Source organism: Myxine glutinosa, chromosome 6 (genome assembly GCF_964187855.1).
Source record: "Myxine glutinosa chromosome 6, kmMyxGlut1.1, whole genome shotgun sequence".
Lineage (NCBI taxonomy): Eukaryota > Metazoa > Chordata > Myxini > Myxiniformes > Myxinidae > Myxine > Myxine glutinosa.
The window spans coordinates 167,231,660-167,253,473 of record NC_136266.1 but is presented as its reverse complement, the minus strand read 5'-3'; the positions used below and the strand labels follow the sequence as shown (position 1 = coordinate 167,253,473).

At 42.3% G+C, this 21,814-nt stretch overlaps 1 protein-coding gene across 1 annotated transcript in view; it reads right to left on the bottom strand.

The window, feature by feature from the left end:
* Positions 1-10,776: 10,776 nt before the first annotated feature.
* HSCB (HscB mitochondrial iron-sulfur cluster cochaperone) overlaps positions 10,777-21,814 on the bottom strand; it is a 43,818-nt gene continuing 32,780 nt past the window's right edge. The window contains exons 4-6 of the mRNA XM_068118894.2: positions 18,951-19,092; positions 11,681-11,728; positions 10,777-11,546 (exon numbers count right to left, since the gene is read on the bottom strand). Coding sequence (XP_067974995.2) covers positions 11,452-11,546; positions 11,681-11,728; positions 18,951-19,092 — 285 coding nt within the window. The 3' untranslated portion in view covers positions 10,777-11,451. The remainder of the gene's footprint in view (positions 11,547-11,680; positions 11,729-18,950; positions 19,093-21,814) is intronic.

Below are 21,814 nucleotides of genomic sequence, written 5' to 3'. Positions count from 1 at the left end.
GTCAGAATTTGAAGGAAGTGGATTTGGGGTGTATTAACGGGGGAATAAAAGATCAAGGTTTTGGATTTAGGGGAAGATAAGAAATGGTGGTGAACAGCTGTTTTAAAGACCTGGAGGGTGGAGTGGGATTGAAGAGAGTGAGGGAGTTTGTTCCAGAGGTGGGAGAAAAGAGGAATGAAGGAGTGAAGGTGAGCAGAGAGCCTTGATTTGGGCAGTTTCACAAGAAGAGGGTTACTGGCAGATCTTGTGCGTACTCCAGGAATATTTGGGGGACAGAGCACAGACAGAGCAGGGGGCGCAATCCCGGAGAGGAGTCGGTAGAGGACAGAAAGACCACCAACCTGCCTGTGGTGAGCGAGTGAAAGGCCCTCAGGATCAGCTTCATCGCGGGAGATTCCAATGATAAGCTTGACGAAAACAACAGCTAAAAAAAAAAAAAAATGTACAATTTATTAACTTATCCACATTCTCATAATAATGTTTTTTTGAAAATTTGATGACAAAAGCTCAAATGGCAAATAAATAAAGAAACACGGAGGCGGTTACAAAACTCGGTCGTCTCGCATTGCGGACGGGAAAATAAGGCCTATTTGTACTTACTGAGACTTTGCCCTTTTGAACCAATTATTAATTCGTCTAATCCACACTCTCAAAATAAGTGTTTCTTGAAAATATGACGACAAAAGCTGATGTCATGGTCTGAACACACAACGGACACACACACACACACACACACACACACACACACACACACACACACACACACACACACACAAGGGACACACACACACACAAGGGACACACACACACACAACGGACACACACACACACACAAGGGACACACACAAGGGACACACACACACACACACACACACAACGGACACACACACACACACACACACACACAACGGACACACACACACACAACGGACACACACACACACACACACACACACACACACACACACAACGGACACACACACACACACACACACACACACAACGGACACACACACACACACACACACACACACACACACACACAACGGACACACACACACACACAACGGACACACACACACACAACGGACACACACACACACAACGGACACACACACACACAACGGACACACACACACACACACACACACACACACACACACGAGATCTCGGAGGTCTCCGTTCCATCTCTCGAAACCCACCCACATGTGAAGATAGCAGCCAATGCCAGATAGCCATGGAACCCACATATTCCACCTGCTGAAACCGACAAAGAGAGAGAACAACCAACGACACACGTCTCTTGCTGTGCAGGGGATGGGCTGAAAAAACAAAACCAATACTTTATTACACTGCCATTGCAATTGAAAATCACAATATATATGGAAAAAACACCCTAATCAATCTTTGGCTTTGAAATCAATGTTATAAAAGTCAGTGTTTTTAACAATTATTTAAATCGGTTTAAAACAATGTAATGTGCTTCAAACACCATACCCCAATTGTTATCTCGATGCACATCCACCATGATTGTTACCAGCTTAACTCAAACCCTTCCTCCAAATGATAGCTCGTAGTGCAGATAACGTTTTCTTGTGCTAGAGCAACTGAGACCATCAGAAAAATAATCTAATCCATATATGCAAGCACTTTAGATGTTGGGAAAGGTCAATTCCTCCAGACATATCCCTCCAAATGAGCTCCGTCTTGGCATGTGATAACAAGCAGGGTGTTTTAATCAGACACAGAGGGGAGACAATTTGGATGCTATCATTCGGCGGATCACACTCACACAAACAGACTCTAACCTTAAACATCGAGCGAGTAAAATGTCAAGCCGCACTTTCCATGCCACAAGTGTTCGACATGATTTGAGCAGCAAAGTGGCATTTTCAAACACTCTTCTGCAAGAAAAAACAACACCAGTCAGCCTGTTGACTCCATCATACAATTCACATGAATAAGACATTTTGAGTTGATTGGGAAGGTGCATTCTCGCCGACGATAATATGTACTGTACGCAATACGTAATTTCCATAACCTGGTATATGCTTGGTCTCCTGAGCATACCGCACCTTGTGTTTCTCACCAGTCCTCGGCAAAACAACCTCATTCGATCGCGGAACATCCAAAAGCACGATATTAATAGCTGATTGAGATCAGGTCTCAATCGTTAAAGTTAAGCTTAGGAATGTCCTACAATGAGACGTCTATTCTATATGTACCAGCACAGAGAACCTTTTGGGACAATAAAATGACAGCAAACTGGTACCTGCTTTAAACATATAAAAGATCAATTGGAAGAGACCATACGGTACTATTAGAACCACCTTTGGAGGTAATCTTTCCCTGCAGAGCAGGGGTTGGCCTTTTTTGGGCACCTTGGTCCCCTTTTTGAAGCAATGTTTTACAGCCGGATGCCCTTCCTGCCACCAACCCTTTTAGTCGCCTCTTGCGACACACAGGGAATTACCAGTGAACTGGTACTCAATTTGCCGACCTCGGAGGGACGACAGGCTGAGTCAACCCCCCTGGTGTTAATTCACCGATCGACCGTGATTCGAGCCCAGGATCCTGGGATCCCAAGCCGGCACCCTAACCGCTACGCCAACACCAGGCCATGTGGTACTATTAACATCAGTGATTTAAACTCTCACTTATTATAGATTGGTTCAGATCTTAAGTGGTTGAGAAATGTGTGGTGGATATATATATATATATTGTCATGTGACTGCTGTCAGTTAAGACCGAGGGTGAGCCACGGATGGAAACGAGTGTTATGGAGGCGTTCAACTCAAATCGATGGTGGATGATACACGAGGAGGAAGAATACCGATTTACCTGAATGGCCTGCGCAGGTGTCTTCACCCTGCAAATTAACTCAAACGGAATTAAAATGTACAAAAAGAACAGGTTTATTAAACGGAACCCGAGAACAATGAAACGCGCCGGTTAAATAAATGTCCTAAAGTGGAATGCTCCCACACCAGACGTATCACACAGACGAAGGGAAAATAAATGGAAAGGAATGGGTGTATAAGTTATCGTGCACTCAGCTCAATTGGCGCCTTGGCAGCGATCGTCCAGTCCGACCACGCACTCCAGACGTGGCTCCGATGTTGGCAGGAAGTAGGCCACAATCCGCCTCGTTCGAACGCTGCTAGGCCTCACGGGGCGTCCCGCTCACCCTGGCCTTGTGGTGTTCCAGCGGCAAGCCGCCCTCATCCACGCGCAATAGCTCGCGATGTCCGGAATCAAGAGGAGATAGTCGATGGCGGAGGAAGGCGAAAGGGGGCAATCGGGAGAGTCCAAGGCGAGGAGAAGGACGTCTGGGCGCGAAGGGATCCGGAATCAGAGAGGGTCCTACGCAAGAGATCCAGAACGAGAAGAGCAAAATGCCAACCAGCCAATTCTTTTATTCAGTCTCATGACGTCAGCTGTCAGCTCTCTCTGTCTGTCTGTCTCTCTCTCTCTGCCAATCCCTGCTGGCCAACATCACAGGCTCATTTCTCCACCAATGGCCGCGTCACTTCCGTCTCATGCCATCGGTCGGTGGTCAATCAGTTTGTCGCTTCTTCCTACCAATCAGCGGGTCGATCTTTGCTCTGCCCCTTCGTGTATCACAAGTCCTTCCTTACTCTGCCTTCCCGTTGGTCGACACCTGGCCCAATGGTGTGATCTCCCCATCAAACCCCCTTGACCAATCCGTCACGAGGTGGACATGGCCTCAGCCGGCCTGAGTAATGTTTCATCACCATGCCGGCGCAATGCGTGGGCGCTTCCTGCCTGTCCTTCTGGTGAGTTTTATTGTGGGGGGCAATTTAACTAGTATGTGTGTGTGTTTCTAATGGGCCTGTCCAGTGTCTATGGTGTAGTGCCATATGGGACAATGGATAGATCACAAGGTCTCACGAACAGGGGAATTAACATAATCCCTACGATAATTAGCACAAGGAGCATACTTGTATGATCACAAAGATACACTTACACGAACAAACTGCCTAAACAAAATTACATGTGGGGTTCCCCATCACTATAATCGGACAATGATACCTACAGATCTACATATCACTCTACCCCAAAATTCATAACAATAACAATAACAATTATATATATATATATATATATATATATATATATATATATATATATATATATATATATATATATATATATATATAGATATATATATATATATATATATATATCTGTGCAGTGTCTGTCTTGTGTTGTCTTGTCACTGAACTACTCCCTAAAACTTGTGAAATCCTACCAAACTTTTGGTATGCACATATCTCTCCCGTCAGTATGTCCGAAGGGTATTTTTTTGGAAAAAATTTCCAATTTTTTTTTTTGGGGGGGAATTTTTTCAGGGAATTTTTTTTTTTCAACTTAAATTGTTTATAAAATGTGATATCACGTATATTACAAATACATTTGTGAAAAATAATTGTTTGAATTATGATTGGTTTAAACCATGAGAAAACGGCAACTCGGGTACAGTCATTTATCTATATATCTGCACATCTGGGCAGTGTCTGTGTTGTCACTTAACGACTCCCTCAAACTTTTGTTTCCGTGGTTGTGAAATGTTTTTAATAACGTTGTGGTGGTTTTGAATCACGTGGTGGTGAGGTATTTTGAATTATGTGGTGGTGAGGTGTTTTGAATTACGTGGTGGTGATGTGTTTTGAATTACATGGTGGTAAGGTATTTATAATTACGTGGTGGTGAGGTGTTTTTAAATGACGTGGTGGTGAGGCGTTTTTAATTTTGTGGTGGTGAGGTGTTTTTATTACGTGTTTTATGTCTGAGGTGTTTTCATTTTCGTGGTGGTGTTGTTTTTAATTTTGTGGTGGTGAGGTGTTTTTATTACGTGTTTTATGGCTGTGAGGTGTTTTGAATTACTTGGTGGTGAGGTGTTTTTAATTACGTGGTGGTGAGGTGTAATCGTCCCAAACTTCCAGTCTGCACCTACCCCTCCCCTATGTATGTGCTAAGGAGTTCTTTCTTGAAAAAAAAAAACATTCAACCTAAATTGCTTATAAAAATGTAATATCACAAACACAACAAATACATTTGTGCAAAATAATTGTTTGTATTATGATTGGTGTAAATCATGACAACACAGCAACTCAGGTACAGTCATTATCCTCAGCTAAAATAAGCCCGTTCCTCAGTAACGACGTGTGGTGAGGCGAGCGTAGCGAGCCAAGCCAAGCTAGTATATAATATATATATTGTGGCAGTTTTGGGAAACCGCTGAGAAGTAATGGCAACCACCATACAGGTCCCTTCCAAAAGTTATTTCATAGCAGACCATTATCTTAACCCTTCCCCTTATTTCGGGTTAGTATATCGTTATGCGTTGGGGAAGGGAAAGATAGGCCCTCCACCCATAAGGGATATTTTACCAGGCAGATGCACAAAGATTGCATCCACAAATTGATTTAAAGTCTTGAAGGACAGAAGGCAGACCAACGACCATTGGGATATGCCCCAATTAGTATAGGCATATTTGGAATTTCATGTATTTTTTTTGTTAAAAGCAAAAACTCAATTGATTTTGTAAGAAGGTATCATAAGCTTTAAAATAAATTAGGGTGGCTTTTTTTCTGAACATTCTAAGACTATGAAATCCAAGATGGCGTCCAAAATGGCCGCCGAACACTAATAATGCGATATCTTCGCGAGTACATGTGATACAATTACAAATAAAGTGTCTAAATATATGTTTTCTGAGACCAGGAATCGAATGGAATCATCAAATTTATGTTATATGTATGATCTACATGCCAAATTCCAAAATGGCCACCGCGCACCCACAATGTAAACTATACCTTCTCCCTTCGCATGTAATTACAAACAAAGTATCTATTTAAAGACATGTATTTTTCACAAAGAATACATAATTAACAAGCCAACAAACAGATCTAAATAAAATGAAATACTTGATTTACTGTTCAATCTCTTAAATCGTTTAAACAGGAAGATGCAAAAAGTCATACTGATTAAATGCCTGGCTTTCATTTAGTATTTTTAACAATGGATATCAAGTGAATTATAATTTTGTGAATGTCATCGAAAGTAACACCTCAATCTTCACAATCTTCATTTATCCCTGGTTGGACAGTTTTGTTGTTGCAGCTGAAAACCCAGCATCCACAAACTTCCGTACATGGGATATTGTTCTTGCGACAGCTGCACCTTCCTTCGCATCCACGTTTGCACCCGCACTTTATGAGGTGCAATACTGCTTCAGGAGCTGGTGGATTCAAACAGCGAACTGGAGAGAAGTGACTTGAAACTGCATCAAATGTCCAACCAAATGCAGGTGGTGCTGGGAGGCACGGGTGAGTTTCACAAGCTTTTCTCCAAATCATGGATATGTAATGTGCCCGACGAATGTGTAAGTCCAGTGAACCAGAAGTTGGTGGTAGGTTTTCTCCTTCGGCTGCACGATTTGAGCAGAGGAACCAACGTAGCTCATTCACTTTTGTGTAGATTTTGGATCGATACAAAATACAGACAAAGCGTTCCAACTGAGAGCATACATCAGTGGGCAGATCAATGTCATCATTCCCGAGCATTGCTAGTGCATCCAGGATCTCATCATCACAAGACATAAATGCCTTGAAGCACGAGTCTTTGGTTCTGCCAGCAAATCTACCAGACATATCGGAACCTGTCAGAGCATGAAAACCTAACAGTCTTGGCATGTTTTCATTTGTTCCGTTTTGATAACTGAATTTACCACAGCCATCCCATCAATAATGATCACTCGGTGTGCTGACGATTCATCTGTTGGGTCAACATTTGTATGTTCCACTGCTGTGTCTGCCACCTGCAAGGGTACTTGGATTGCTTGGATTGCCTCATTTCTGTCAGCTTGAACATGTTGTGTGTTACTGTCCAGCTTCTCAAGATGATGAAGTATTGATGCCTTATCGTATGCCAGCAGGAGGGATCCATCTGAAGCAAATAGTGATCGAGGCACCACACCAAACTCATAAGTTCCGATGCATTCCTTGAGATTCAGCTCTGGTCGACTTCTTGAAATAACAATGAACCGTTGCAACAGTCCTCGCTCTTCTTTGATTTTGACCACCTTGTCTCCCATTCGGATTTCTGCCATTGCATTGGCACTTTTGAAGGTACCCAGTTTCTTTTTGGTCATTTTGTCCCACACAGAAAGTTTTCCTTCCGTTAGGCGTTCAGTGACGAAACCTTCAAACATCTGTTGCCCAATCTCATCACGCCGAAGGATGTCGTTGGTAGCAGTTTCATTCATAACTGCTTTGGTGAGCAGGTTGTAGATCTCATCCTCATCAGTGGATTCAAATGGGTTTCCATGCTCGTGAAATACTGCACTGAGTTTGACAAACCTTTTATGCGATTCTTTATAACCACCTTTAGAGGCCATTTTTCCCCGCAAAGCGGGGGTTGGCCTTTTTCGGGAACCGTGGTTGTTGTTGTTTTTTGGTCCCCTTTTTGAAGCAATGTTTTACGGCTGGATGCCCTTCCTGACGCCAACCCTTTTATGCGATTCTTTAATGTAGAGAATTCTGTTTCCCCATATAAACATCGAACATCAGTTGTTGTAATTACTTTCTCTACTGAAGGCAAAGAAGGACGAAGCACATAGTTTGTATAATCTGTTTGCTTGCTGCTCAACTGGCAAATAAAGCATAGTTCAAAATCCACCGTTTTTGACTTCTTGTTAGATGAAGACTCTGCCATTTTGGTTAATCTAAGGTCTCTAAGCTATGTTATCCTGGGTGATGGTTGCTGTGGGTACTTGCAACCTGCAAAAGAAGAAAAGAATATGTTAGTACACCATAAAATGGACAAGTGGAACCTTAACACTATAAAGCGAACAAACTGCTGCCGGTGACTGGATTCGAACGTCAATTTTCCGGCCGCCATGTTGAAATAAAAAAGGCAGCCTCTGTCTGAAATTGTGCAAAATAAAAAGATTAGTAGTCAAGTGGAAGTTATTGTTATTATAGTCACCTCTATATACAAGTTCCAAGCAGTTCATGCTGAAAACAAAAATATTTAAACCACATTAAGTTAATTTTAGCGTCAAATTTAGGGCGTTTTGCTACGGTGGCGGCCATCTTGGATTTCAGGCCATTAGAATGTTCAGAGAGAGCCCCCCCCCCCCCCCACTCTCCCCCACCCTCGGCAAGGGCTGGACAAGAGGCCTTACACACACGTTGTTGTTTGTTTCTCCTTCTCTCTCGCTCCGTGCCGGGTTCACTCAGCATGTGCCTGCATGATTACTCTCTCTCTCTCTGCCGGGTTCACTCAGCACGTGCCTGCATGATTACTCTCTCTCTCTCTCTCTGCCGGGTTCACTCAGCATGTGCCTGCATGATTACTCTCTCTCTCTCTCTCTCTCTGCCGGGTTCACTCAGCATGTGCCTGCATGATTACTCTCTCTCTCTCTCTCTGCCGGGTTCACTCAGCACGTGCCTGCATGATTACTCTCTCTCTCTCTCTCTGCCGGGTTCACTCAGCATGTGCCTGCATGATTACTCTCTCTCTCTCTCTCTGCCGGGTTCACTCAGCATGTGCCTGCATGATTACTCTCTCTCTCTCTCTCTGCCGGGTTCACTCAGCATGTGCCTGCATGATTACTCTCTCTCTCTGCCGGGTTCACTCAGCATGTGCCTGCATGATTACTCTCTCTCTCTAGGCCGGGTTCACTCAGCACGTGCCTGCATGATTACTCTCTCTCTCTAGGCCGGGTTCACTCAGCACGTGCCTGCATGATTACTCTCTCTCTCTCTCTCTCTGCCGGGTTCACTCAGCATGTGCCTGCATGATTACTCTCTCTCTCTCTAGGCCGGGTTCACTCAGCACGTACCTGCATGATTACTCTCTCTCTCTCTCACTGCCGGGTTCACTCAGCATGTGCCTGCATGATTACTCTCTCTCTCTCTCTCTCTGCCGGGTTCACTCAGCATGTGCCTGCATGATTACTCTCTCTCTCTCTAGGCCGGGTTCACTCAGCACGTACCTGCATGATTACTCTCTCTCTCTCTCACTGCCGGGTTCACTCAGCATGTGCCTGCATGATTACTCTCTCTCTCTCTCTCTCTCTCTCTCTCTGCCGGGTTCACTCAGCATGTGCCTGCATGATTACTCTCTCTCTCTCTCTCTCTCTCTCTCTGCCGGGTTCACTCAGCATGTGCCTGCATGATTACTCTCTCTCTCTCTGCCGGGTTCACTCAGCATGTGCCTGCATGATTACTCTCTCTCTCTCTCTCTCTCTCTCTAGGCCGGGTTCACTCAGCACGTACCTGCATGATTACTCGCTCTCAGTTTATGGCAAGGGTTACAATCCTGGATCGTTTGCCACTCTGAAACAGGAAGTTAGGACTAATTTGGCCAGGGGGCCAGCGACAGCTCGACCACAGAGAGTAGACACAGACAAAAGAAGCAGAAGAAAGAATGCATGCCCTGAGAAACAAAGCACTTTATATTATGTAGAACAAAGTGCTCATAAAATGCAAAATTCCTACATGTAAGACAAGATCGTGATGACGCACGTTTCCTGAATTGAATCCAAGTAACGTATCTGGAGATTTTGTCCACGTTTTTACACAAGCCTGGTTTTCACATCAAAATTGCATCACATTTACTTCATTACCCAGCATATACGATCATTAATCTATCACATAAAACAATATCAGTTTGTGTGTTTGTCTGTCCCCCTTCATAAGGTTAGGTTTTAAAGGCAATCTTTTAACACGAATGTGTGTTCAATATGTCGATTTTTTTTGAGGATAAAACAAACTGCAAGACCTGCAAGTGAAAATCACACTGAAGTTACAAAACAAGTACAATTTTCTGTTAGATAAAGATACAATTTACTTTTTTTTTTTTTTGTATACTGAATCGAGGCTCGTGGAAGAGCTAACATTTATTTCACAAACAAATCAACCAGACAAACAAAATATACAAAATAAAAGCCTATGGCTGTGGGTCCTTATCTTTGTCTGGCACATGCATCCAAAGTTTGTTTTCCCGAGCCGAGAAACCACATGTTTTCCACTCGGCTGAATTCAGCTGAGTTCGAAGCAGGCCACAGTGAAAAAGCAATTATCTATCTATAATTCCAGTAATCTCTGTGTGTGTGTGTGTGTATGTGTGTGTGTATGTGTGTGTGTCTGTGTGTCTGTGACCGCTGTTTCTCGACAACCACGGGTCCGATATACTTGAAACTTGCCAGGTATATTGCTGGGGACCTGAGGATGTGCCTTTTCAAGGTTTCATATTAATCGGAGAAGTAGTTACCGAGCTATGACGATTTCTTTACCAAACTCCGCAAGCCGTTCGCTTTGGACCAAACCATTACATGTAAATAGAGGGGGGGGGATTGTCACCGTACTCGCAAGCCGTTCGCTTTGGCTTTGCGAATGAACCAAACCATTTCATGTAAATAGAGGGGGGGGGGGGATATAATTTTAGATATATATATATAGTACGGGCATGCCCTAGTATATATAATTTCAGATGTTCTGTTCACATGGTTCATGGGGTTTAAACCCTATGGCTGACAGTTGCTGGAGTGAGATGAGTACTCATTCTTTTGAGTAGAATGTAAAATTGCATCGGCCAATGAAAAGGCACCTACCTGTCGATACCACAAACATAGCGGCTTTCTTTTTTTGACCAGAGCCATGACACAATTGCACGACTCAAGTGAACACAAAGTTAAAACAATTTAAGAAAAAGCAAAGCAAAAGTGTCATATTAGAGACCAACTCTTTCAGGACTTTTTAATTGACAGAGTCAGTGCTACAAATAATTCCCCCCATCAACAGAGGTCCAGCATTTGCCCAGAATCTATTGGCAGCATTGTCATGTTGAACAGATTAAAGTTTCTGCTCATTATCTGAAAAAGGTCAAATTAACACGCTAATGGCAGAATTCGAGTCTCTTTGAATGTACCTGACAGTCTGTGTCGCCAAACACGACACACAATGGATTTTGAGGAAAACATGAGAAGAAAAATTTTACAGCCATGGGAAAGAAGACGTGGCTGACATTTCAAGACACGGAGGCAAAGGTAAAGACAGAGCAAAATTAGCTTTGATGAAGGGTCAATGCTTGAAACATCAGGTACGCCCCTTTCCCATGACAGTAATTGAAGACCTGAGTGGAAGAGGTACTTCAGTTACATTCTTGGGCAAAGTGAGTTAGAACCAGGAATTCAATCTACAGTATGGTAAAAATCCATCTCTGTAATAATTTATCATCATGTTATTCGATGACGAGTACATCTTCTAAACATTTTAATGATAAAATCCATTGCAATACATTGCACATCATCACCTGAGCATTACCTGCAGGAACAAAAATAACACACAAATTTATTGATTAAAAAACCAGAGCTCAGGAGTTCAGATACCATGGATCAGAATGCAAAGGATTGCTTCCTCAAGAGCTAGGAATTAGCTTCTCCCTGACTCTTTCTTCAATACTGTCAAAATATTTCATCTTCATCAGGAGTATTCTGGATTTTTCAAAGTCACCTTCAAGTACAAGGAAAGGAGAGAAAAAAATATAGGAGACAATGAAGGAGATGGAGCCAAATGTGGTTAAATAAAACGACATTATTGAATATGCGTAATAAAAATACCTTTAAATTAGATGATGAAAAGCTTACCTCTTTCAAATGCATCGCCCAATTGTTGTGTAAGCTCAGAGAGTTTGTCTGCATTGCAACAAAATAACAAGAAAGAGCAATCAGAGATTGCAGCACCTTCACCAGGTCATGTTTTTAGTGTTTTTTAAGGCTTTTGCGTTGAAACAAATATGGCAGCCGAACCACGTGACCAGTGACAAGGGACATCATCATTTTTTTTTCTCCACCATATTTATCCCTAGACCTAGATGATGCTCAAGAAATTTCATCTTGATCAGATGAAGTTTTGTACTCGTCAAATTATGACGTCATAATGGAGGCACCTATGACATCATAATTAACATATATTATTCCCCATTGAGAGTTCTTTACAATGAGCCATGTCATTTTTTTCTATGCAGTGCTTTCAGAGATATAGAGGTGCAAAGTTTTTCGTTTTTTCCAAGATGGTGCCTGTACCATGTGACCTATGACGTCATAATTATCACTAAAAATTCTTCAGGAGAAAATGCACCGATGGTGAAAATCAACTGTGAATCGGACCAACAGCTGAAGAGGAAAATCATATTTACTCTGTGCGGACAAACAGACAGACAGACAAACAAATGTACTCAAATGCAATACCCTCTCCTCTGGAGAGGGTAAAAATGGAGTAGAATGGGTGTTTTGGATTTGCTTACACTCCTGATGTAAACATGTCAAATAGGTTTGTTTATGAAATGCAAAGCTGGGCCCCTTTCGTCTGTTCTACAGCAAACAGCACACACCAAAGAACCATGGTCAAGCTGAACCTCATTGCCTGAGATGCTTTACCAATCAATCAATGAAAGCTCTATTTTTCTACAGTGATATTCATCATTTTTTAAAAATGGTATGGCAGCAATATTGGATTGAAGAAAAACCTTTAAAATCACTTTCTCTGAAACCACTTAACCAATAATGTTGTAGTTATCAAACCTTTATTACCATGGGTACTCGATGATTGATTGGTTCCACGGTTTGACAGAAGAGAGTTTTTAAAGATTTTAACTCGATCCAATACAGCCACCCAACCATGCACATGACCTATGACATTTTTGTTATCAAACTTTATTTATCATGGTTAGTCGATCATATATATTATGAACTTTCACATTGATCTGTTAAGCGGTTTCGGAGAGGAAGGTTTTGAAATATTCTGTTATTTTTTTCAGTCGATTATGGCTGCCGTACCATATGACCTATGACATCATAGGTTTAAAACCTGACTCTAAATGGGTAGTCAATCATGTTTGTGAAGTTTTGTTTTGATCGTATATGCTGAGTTTTTCTCTCCAATATGACTGCCAATTCATGTAACTGATGGTGCCATAGTTATCACAATATGTGCAGCAATGCTATTGGATCGTATTCGTAAAGTTTCACAGCGAAAGGTAAAGCAGTTTCAGAGAAATAATTTTTAAAAGATTTTCCTTCATTCCAATATGGCTGCCAGACCACGTGACCAATGACGTTTTAACGATCAATTGTATATCTCCAAGGTAGTTGATTAATGTTCGTTTCACGTCAATCGTTTTGGCTGTTTGAGAAGGGATTTTTAAGGTTTTCCCTAAAATCCAATATGGCTGCCAGACCATGTGACAGATGACATTTTAGTGATCAATCACATCTCCCAAAGAGTAGTCGATTATACCTGTAATGTATCCCCTCAGTCTGTGTAGCCTTTTCAGAAAAGATTTGTGAAGGTTTTTTTTGTTTTGTTTTGTTTTTCCAAGAAAAATATGGCTTTTTTTCTGAAAAAATATCTTCGCAGATCACTCAAAAATTTGCATATTGATCAGATTTAAAAAATTGACGTATCCAATCATGACATCATTATGGCACTGATTATGTCATTGTTAGCAAATGTTCCCATTGGTGAGTTCCTGATCTGTGTCAAGTTTCAATTTTTTTTCTTCTTTGAGTGATTCCAGAAAAGATAAAATCACTAATTAAAACCAAAAAAAGGGCAATCAGATTGCAAACCCTCGCCAGGATGCATTAGTGGTTTTTGAGACTTGTGTTAAAACAAAAATGGCGGCCGAACCACGTGACCGATGACGTCATCTTTTTTTTCCCCCTAAACTAATTTATTCCTAGATTATGCTCAAGAAATTTAATCTTGATCGGATGAAGTTTTGTACTTGTCGAATTAAGAGTTCATAATGGAGGCACCTATGACATCATCATTAGCAAATTTTATTCCCCATGGAGAGTTCTTTACAATGAGCCATGCCTCAATTTTTTTTATTCAGCGCTTTCCGAGATAGAGGTGCAAAGTTTTTCGATTTTTCCAAGATGGAGGCTGAACCACGTTACCTATGACGTCATAATTATGATTAAAATAATTATACAGGTGGAGTTGCACCTATGGCCAAAATTTCCTGTCAATCGGACCAACTGTTGCAGAGAAAATCATATTTATTCTGTGCAGACAGACAAACGGACTCAAATGCAATACCCTCTCCTCTGGCGAGGGTAATAAAATCACACTACGATAAATCCTGTTCACATTCCTCCTCCCCTCTCCTCTCTGCTTCCCCCTCGTCCCTCTTGTCTCGCCACCTCTTTAAGCTTGACAACAATCAAATGTTCCCTCACAATCCTCATGTCATCCCAGTCATACATTCTCTTCTTTGTCAATGGTTGCATTTTGTTTTAATGCCCTCGATTGTTTGTTGGTGTTTTTAGCTGCGACGAGCAGCTAGCTCTATGAGAGGACCGCGTTGTTCTTGTTGTTGGGGTGCCTTTTTGAATAGCGCATGTGCATACACTCGGACGTCCCCTACCGACCAAGCCCGTTTCAAATGATCCCTCTGCCACCCAGAATTAACATTAATAAATAACATTAACGAATTAACATTAACAATAACAGAAATAACATTCACGTCCATACATTATATGTAATCAGTTGATGAAGCATATTGCGTCGCAAAACAAAGGACAAGACCAGAACTGAAAGACAAAAAGACGCTAGTGCATGCGTATAATTTAATGACTGGTCGAATTTGGTAGCGCATATTGCAACGGATATCCTCATAATTCTACACGTCGCAGCTGTTGACCACACTGTGGTCATTTTTCTCTTGTTATTCTACATCTAGTTGGGGAGGGGGGCGGGAGGTCATTAAACGGCTGCTTCAGTGTATCACAAGATATTTACAAAGGGAAGACCATAAAACAAAGGTGCGGATGGATGGTGAGTTTGAGGCTCTGGAGTCTATTACATAAGCGATCCAGAATCTAATATCACATTTCATTACTTTGCGCTTACCCTAAGACGTATATTAAGCAATGTTAACACCGAGGAATCATTTCCACTATATTATATATATACTAGCAGAGGTACCCGGCTTTGCACGGGAGTGGGAGGAGGAGGGGAGGGGGAAGAGGAGGGGAGGGGAACGGGGGGGAGGGGGGAGGGGGAAGCGGGGGAGGAGGAGGGGAGGGGGAAGAGGAGGGGAGGGGAATGGGGGGGGAGGGGGAAGGGGGGGGAGGGGGGGAGGGGAAGGGGGGAGGGAAGGGTGCGGGGGTGCCCAGGGGAAGAAGGGCCCCTCCCCTCCCCCTCCCCCCCCTTTCCCCTCCCCCCCCCTCCCCCTTCCCCATCCCCCTCCCCCTTCCCCCTCCCCCTCCCCCCCCTCCCCATCCCCTTCCCCCTCGTTCCCCTCCCCTTCTCTTCCCCCTCCCCTCCTCCTCCCCCTTCACACCAGGGGGGTTGACTCAGCCTGTCATCCCACCGAGGTCGGAAGTCGGAACTCATTGTCGTCAAATAAATGTAGCCTGTATGTTTCACTCTTTGTCACATGCCGTTGGTCCCATGTCAATCGGATGAAGTTGAAAAATTAACGTTACGAAGGTTCTCTGGGACGTACTGATTCCGAATAATGAAGTTGAAAAATTAACGTTCCGAAATACGCTAATTACGCTAACAGAAGCGCTGGAGGGAGCACTGCGCTCCCTCCCTTAGATTCCCTCCCTCTTCTGCTAGCGCTAATTACGCGTAACACACTAATTTTAAAACCCGAAGTTTTTTTAATTTTAAGGTGTGCTGTAGTCAGAAGCGCTAGAAGCGCTGCGCTCCCTCCCTTCGAATCCCTCTCTCTTCTGCTAGTGCTAATAATACGCTAATTTTAAAACCCGAAATTTTTTAAATGTTTATGTCTCCGTGACATTCCTGGGACCATCCCGAGTCGAACAGTACTTTCCGCTCGCAAATCCGTCCACGGGTTCTCGAGATCTTAGAGATCATAGATAGAGGCCAACTCTACTTTATATATATAGATATATATATATCTATATATATATATATATATATATATCTATATATATATATATATATCTATATATATATATATATCTATATATATATATATCTATATATATATCTATATATATATCTATATATATATATATATATCTATATATATATCTATATATATATATATATATCTATATATATATCTATATATATATATATAGTTGCGGATTTGAGAATCCTGTGTTTTTTTTTATTGTTGTAAGTGTCATGAATCTTGTTGTAAATATCACCCTCCGTAGTTTAAAGGTCAAAGGTCGTCCTCCTAGTTAATCCATATACATGCATGTAGCAAATCATATATCCTTCTAAATAGTTATCTCCTTATTCTATGTAGTTTAAGGCTCTGTTCCCACTAGTTGACACTGCATTGCATCAGATGACATAAGATAGTTCCCTTCCATATCCCAAAGCCTCCATTGCCAACTGCATTGGGCGGTTTTCTGCATTTGCCGCCATTGCCATGTGCTCCAGCTCGGAGAAGAAAGGCGTGTCTCCACCTCGTCATCAGAGGGTGGAGCCAGGAGAGCCCTTGCCGACCAACCAAGCACGAGGGGTTTGGCTTGAGAGGGCGGAGAGAGAACGATCGGGGAGGTACGCGAAGGTTCAAGGGTGTGGCTTATATAACCCGCAGCGGAACGCCCCCACAGGGGCTGCGTGATCCAGGAGATGAGAGAGGGATGTCCCATGAGCTCTGAACCACCGAAGCTTGAACCACCGCAGCTTTAACCACCCCAGCTTTGAGCTTTGACGGCAGTTTCGACCGTGGCCGCGAAGGAACGCCGCCGTGCGAAACTGATCGAGAAGGGGCGGCGGCTGCTCACTCCTGGCCCGACCGTGCTCCGGTTCCAGTTGAACCTTCCTCTCCTTCCCGCCATTCGTTCCTGCCTTCATTTCCCATTCGTGTGAGTCTGACCGTCGTCTGTCTTTTGTCTTGTCCTGGGGTTAAGTAAGACTGAATAGGTAAGCTAGTAATTGCACTGTGTCTTCTGGTCCTTCCATTCTTTGTCTTTATTTTATTATCTTTTCTTCTCCTTGGTTACTTTTCATTGTGTACATAATAGGTAGAAATAAATCATATTTGTTCTTCCTACCTTGCCTTCTTGCCTTCACATCCGTTAGTCCTTGTCTTTTCCATCATTGAATACCTGTGGCACGATTTGGCCAACGTTTAGGATCGGGTCAGTTACCTGCTAATGGTTCGTGCCGCGGTTGCTAAACCGCTCGGCAATTAACATATGTCCGCGGTCGCGAACGAGGTTGCGCACCTGCCTCTCCGGAGGGAGCTTGGGCAACTTCAGGACCACGTCGGTCAGTCATAGACGAGGGGATTAATCCCCCCTCGATAAGGGGAAAAGAGGCCGACGGAGAGATCCGCAACAATATATATATCTATAGATATATATATATATATCTATAGATATATATATATATCTATAGATAGATATATTTATATCTATAGATATATATATATATATCTATAGATAGATATATTTATATCTATAGATATATATATTTATATCTATAGATATATCTATAGATAGATATATCTATATAGATAGATAGATAGATAGATCTATATATATATTGTAACGGTTTTGAGAAGTGTAACGGTTTTTTTGAGAAGTGTAACAATTTTGGAGGAAGTGTAACGAATGTGAAAAGTATGGATTTGTTATGTGTAACACCCTCGTAATGTAAATAATGGTCGCAGCCGTCGTCCTAGTTAATTCCATGAAACTTACACGCAGGCCACGATATATCTTTTTTAAATAGTGTATTTCCTTATTCCATGTAGGCTAAATATGTGTTTCCCACTAGATTGACTCTGCATTGTACCAAACGAAATAAGCGTAGGCCCTTCCAATTTCCCCAATCATCTCCGCTCTCCAAAGTTCCTTTCAAAAGGGTGCGAGTGGTGTTCAATCCCGCAAGCCGCCATTGCCCATGTGCTAATCTCGGAGAAGAAAGGCGTGTCTCCACCTCGTCATAGAGGGGAGGAGTGAGCCAACCCCACTTGGCCAACCAGCACCGCGGTTAGCGACCCGGTAGGCGTGCCCTCGCAGCCGGCGGCTTGATTCCGCCCCGAGTGATAAAAGCGACTGTAAGGGACTGCTTCACCAGATGACCTGAGAGATGACCTGGGAGATGAGCGAAGAGGTGACATACGAGAGGAGCGGTGAGATGCGAGACGCTCCAAGCCAAAGAGGAGAGGTACTCGGAGAGGAAACCAGCTTTGGAGGGACGCGCTGAAAGGAGGGAGACGGCTCCACCAGAAGGAGAGGAGCAGGTGTGCCCGAGCCAGCGCGTGACGTCTACAGCATTGACAGCGGATACGCGACGGAGGTTTTTCCCGCCAAAAACGCGAGGAATTGAGAGCTGCTGCCTCCGACCCTGCCTCCCTCTCCAGCAATCCACCTCAAGCCCTACCTGCCTGCAATATCCCCCGTGTAAGTGTGAACGTCGTCTGTCCTACTCGTTGTCTTGGGGTTAAGTAAATTGAATAGTATAAGCTAACGATGCACTGTGTGACTGCTTCTTCCATCCATTGCTGTAAATAATTTTGGTCGCTCTTTCTTTTTGCTTGTGTGTGTATAATAAATCTGTTCTTCCTCCGTACTCTGTCTTCTTCTCTTTTCCTTCTCTTTCGGTCGCTTTAGAGGTTTCCCGATTGAATATCTGCGGTGCGATCTGGTCAACGTCGGGTGGAATCGGGTTCTAATCGGGGAATAACGGTTCGGACGCGGTAATACCAACCGCTCGGTAAAATAACATCTAAAACCGCGTCTGTAACAATATATATATATATATATATATATATATATATATATATATATATATATATATATATATATATATATATATATATATATATATATATATATATATATATATATATTGTGTATATGTATATGTAGATATATGTATGTACTTGTATATATATATTAGCAGTCTTACCTCCAGCAATGTTGCCAATTTTAGTCACATCATCTTCACAGGAACCAGCATCTAATTCTTCATTCAACCTCATTACCTCCAGTAAGAATTCAGAATCAGTATCACCATTGCCTTTTTCAATTGACAACCCATTAAGTTCCAACTGAAAAACAGCAGCCAGAAACATTAATAACAAAAAAAAAAAATCTCCATAAACCTTATAAAATATAAACCTGCCACACACAGCAGCAAACATACATGCAGAGGAATTTTTTTTCTCTGTCATTTCCTTGCAAATTGGCTGGAGTAACCTGCACGTCTGGTTTGGCTGAATGAAAGCAAAATGTAAAGTGAGCTTCCAAAATGTGAAAGTAAACAACAACAACAATATAAATTTTAACATTAATTGTCTGTACTACAGACTAACTACATGTCTTAAAGCCAACCAGAAGGCCATTTTATAATTACTCCCGCTAGGGAGTAATGCATTCACTTGTGTCCGTGTGTGTGTGTGTGTGTGTCCGTGTGTGTCCGTTTGTGTGTGTGTGTGTGAACAAGATAGCTGGAAAAGTTCTGAACGGATTTCGATGAAGGTTGGTGGGATGATTGCCCTTGCGATAAGGAAGAATTGATTTGTTTTTGGTGAAGCTCAGGATATTATTCCGGATCCAGGAATTATTTTTGGGAATTTTGTTTTGTTTTCCTTTAAAAACCATTTTCTCTGCAATAATAGGACCGATTGAGTGCAAATTTTCACCATAGGAGGGACTCGGTCTGTAGAATATTTTAATGGTAATTATGACATCACAGGTCACGTGGTTCGGCCGCCATATTGAGTGAAAAACACTAAAATCCCATTTTCTCCAAAACGCCTGAACAGATCAAGGCCAAACTTTACAGGCAGAATCACATACTCATGACGAACAAAAAAGTCAAGCGAGCATGACGTCATGCATCACATGGTTTCAGAGTTATGACGTTTTTAAGCACAAACCTTTAAAACCTAGCTCCTCCCTCATTTGTGATCCAATCGAGGGGAAACTTCACAGATCTGTTCAGCATATCAGTCTACTAAAATGTCCTTTTGGAATTTGCGATAGGTCACGTGGTTTGGCGGACATCGTTAATTAAACGCAAGTAATAAAAACATTGATATCTCTTGAACCACTTCATTGATCAACGTGAAACTTCATACTGTCGTAGAAGTCATGTAGAGTCACATGTGTGCAAAATTTGAAGATGATTGGATGTACGGTCTGGAAGCTAGAAGTTGTTATTGTGCGAAGAGGAAGAGTCTTCGACTGTGGACGATTAATTTATAATTATTTATCACATGTACAGACTTGCAGGCATCGTTTGACCCAATCTCCCGGGTTAATTTGAACCTCAAATAAAATTATAATTCCAGATTTGTCAATGGCTGAGGTATATTAACAAACGAATAAAACAGATTTGGTAAAATACCAACTTTTTTTTTTTAAAGATCGCATATTCACCCAGGGTTGTGAGAGGCTGAAGAAGAAGAAACCTCACAGGGGCTTCCCAGACCAAATAAATAATTCTGGTTCTGGCTCTGCGATTTTCAGGTTTATTACTCCCGCCAGGGAGTAATGCATTCGATCGTGTCCATCCGTGTGTGTTCGTATGTTTGTGTGTTTGTGAACACGATATCTGGAAAAGTTCTGAACGGATTTGGATGAAAGTTGGTGGGATGATTGCCCTTGGGATAAGGAAGAATTGATTAGTTTTTGGTGAGGCTCAGGATATTATTCCGGATCCAGGAATTTTTTTGGGGAAAGATTTTTTCTGTTTTACTGCATTAAAGCTTTTATTCTTATTCTTAAATGACGTTTTTCTCCTCTAATTCTGAGATATATCAAAATTAATTAAATGACAGTTAGGGCCTACTTTCTTTTTCATTTATTGTTTTGGGGAGAGGGGATGTTAAACAAAACGTATTATTCCAACTAAACCCACGGCGGGAGTATGCGCTCTACTGAGTGGCGTTCTAGTTGTTCATGGCACGAATCTATCTCCAAATCCGACAAGCAATGGGCATAGATCTGACGATGTGTTTTAGCAAATCAATCGGCCAGATGTGGATCTGGACCTGAACCAAAATCGAATCAGCTTTTCTTGGTCACCTACCCAAATCATCCACCAATTTTCATCTGAATTTGTTTACAACTTTTTGAGACATCGTGCTATATATCATTGTTTGCCCCATCTCCCAATGGTGAAGAATCACTTTTAAAATTCTAGTATCCGTATCCGGTTGAGGATGTTCACCAAAATTGAACCAATTGGTCATTGCCACACCCCCCAACCTGTCCAACAAGTTTCGTCTGAATCCGTCCATAGTTTTTGTGAGATATTCTGCTCACAGTCAAACAGACAAACAGGGTGAAAACATAACCTCCTTTCAGATACGGTGGTTAAGGTAATGGCAAGTGAGAAGAATACATTTTTCAGCAGTCCCACTTTAGTACTAGTTTGAACAGGCCTGTTATTGGCTTAATGGTTAAGGCAACTCGAGCAACGAGGCTTGCTTCGATCTCTCCACGGCATCAAAGTTTGAGTGTTTTCCCGTTCGTGTCTGTCAAATTTCCGCTGGGTATTTTGTTGTGTATGTGTTATTGTGTGTTTCTATTTGGTTTTGGTTTTGTAGTTGTTGCAAATTTGTGTGTAATTAGTTGTTTTTGTGTTCGCGCCTCGTGCGTGGCCTGGTCTCTCCGGGCTCCACCCCCCCCCCCCCCCCCCCCGTCAGTGTTTTGTGAATATGCGTTCTTTCCTTCATAGTATTTGCTTGTTTCTTTGATTTTCTTTTCTCCCCCCGACCACTCACGAGCATCTTAGCCTTTGTGCAGCGTTTTGAAAACAGAACA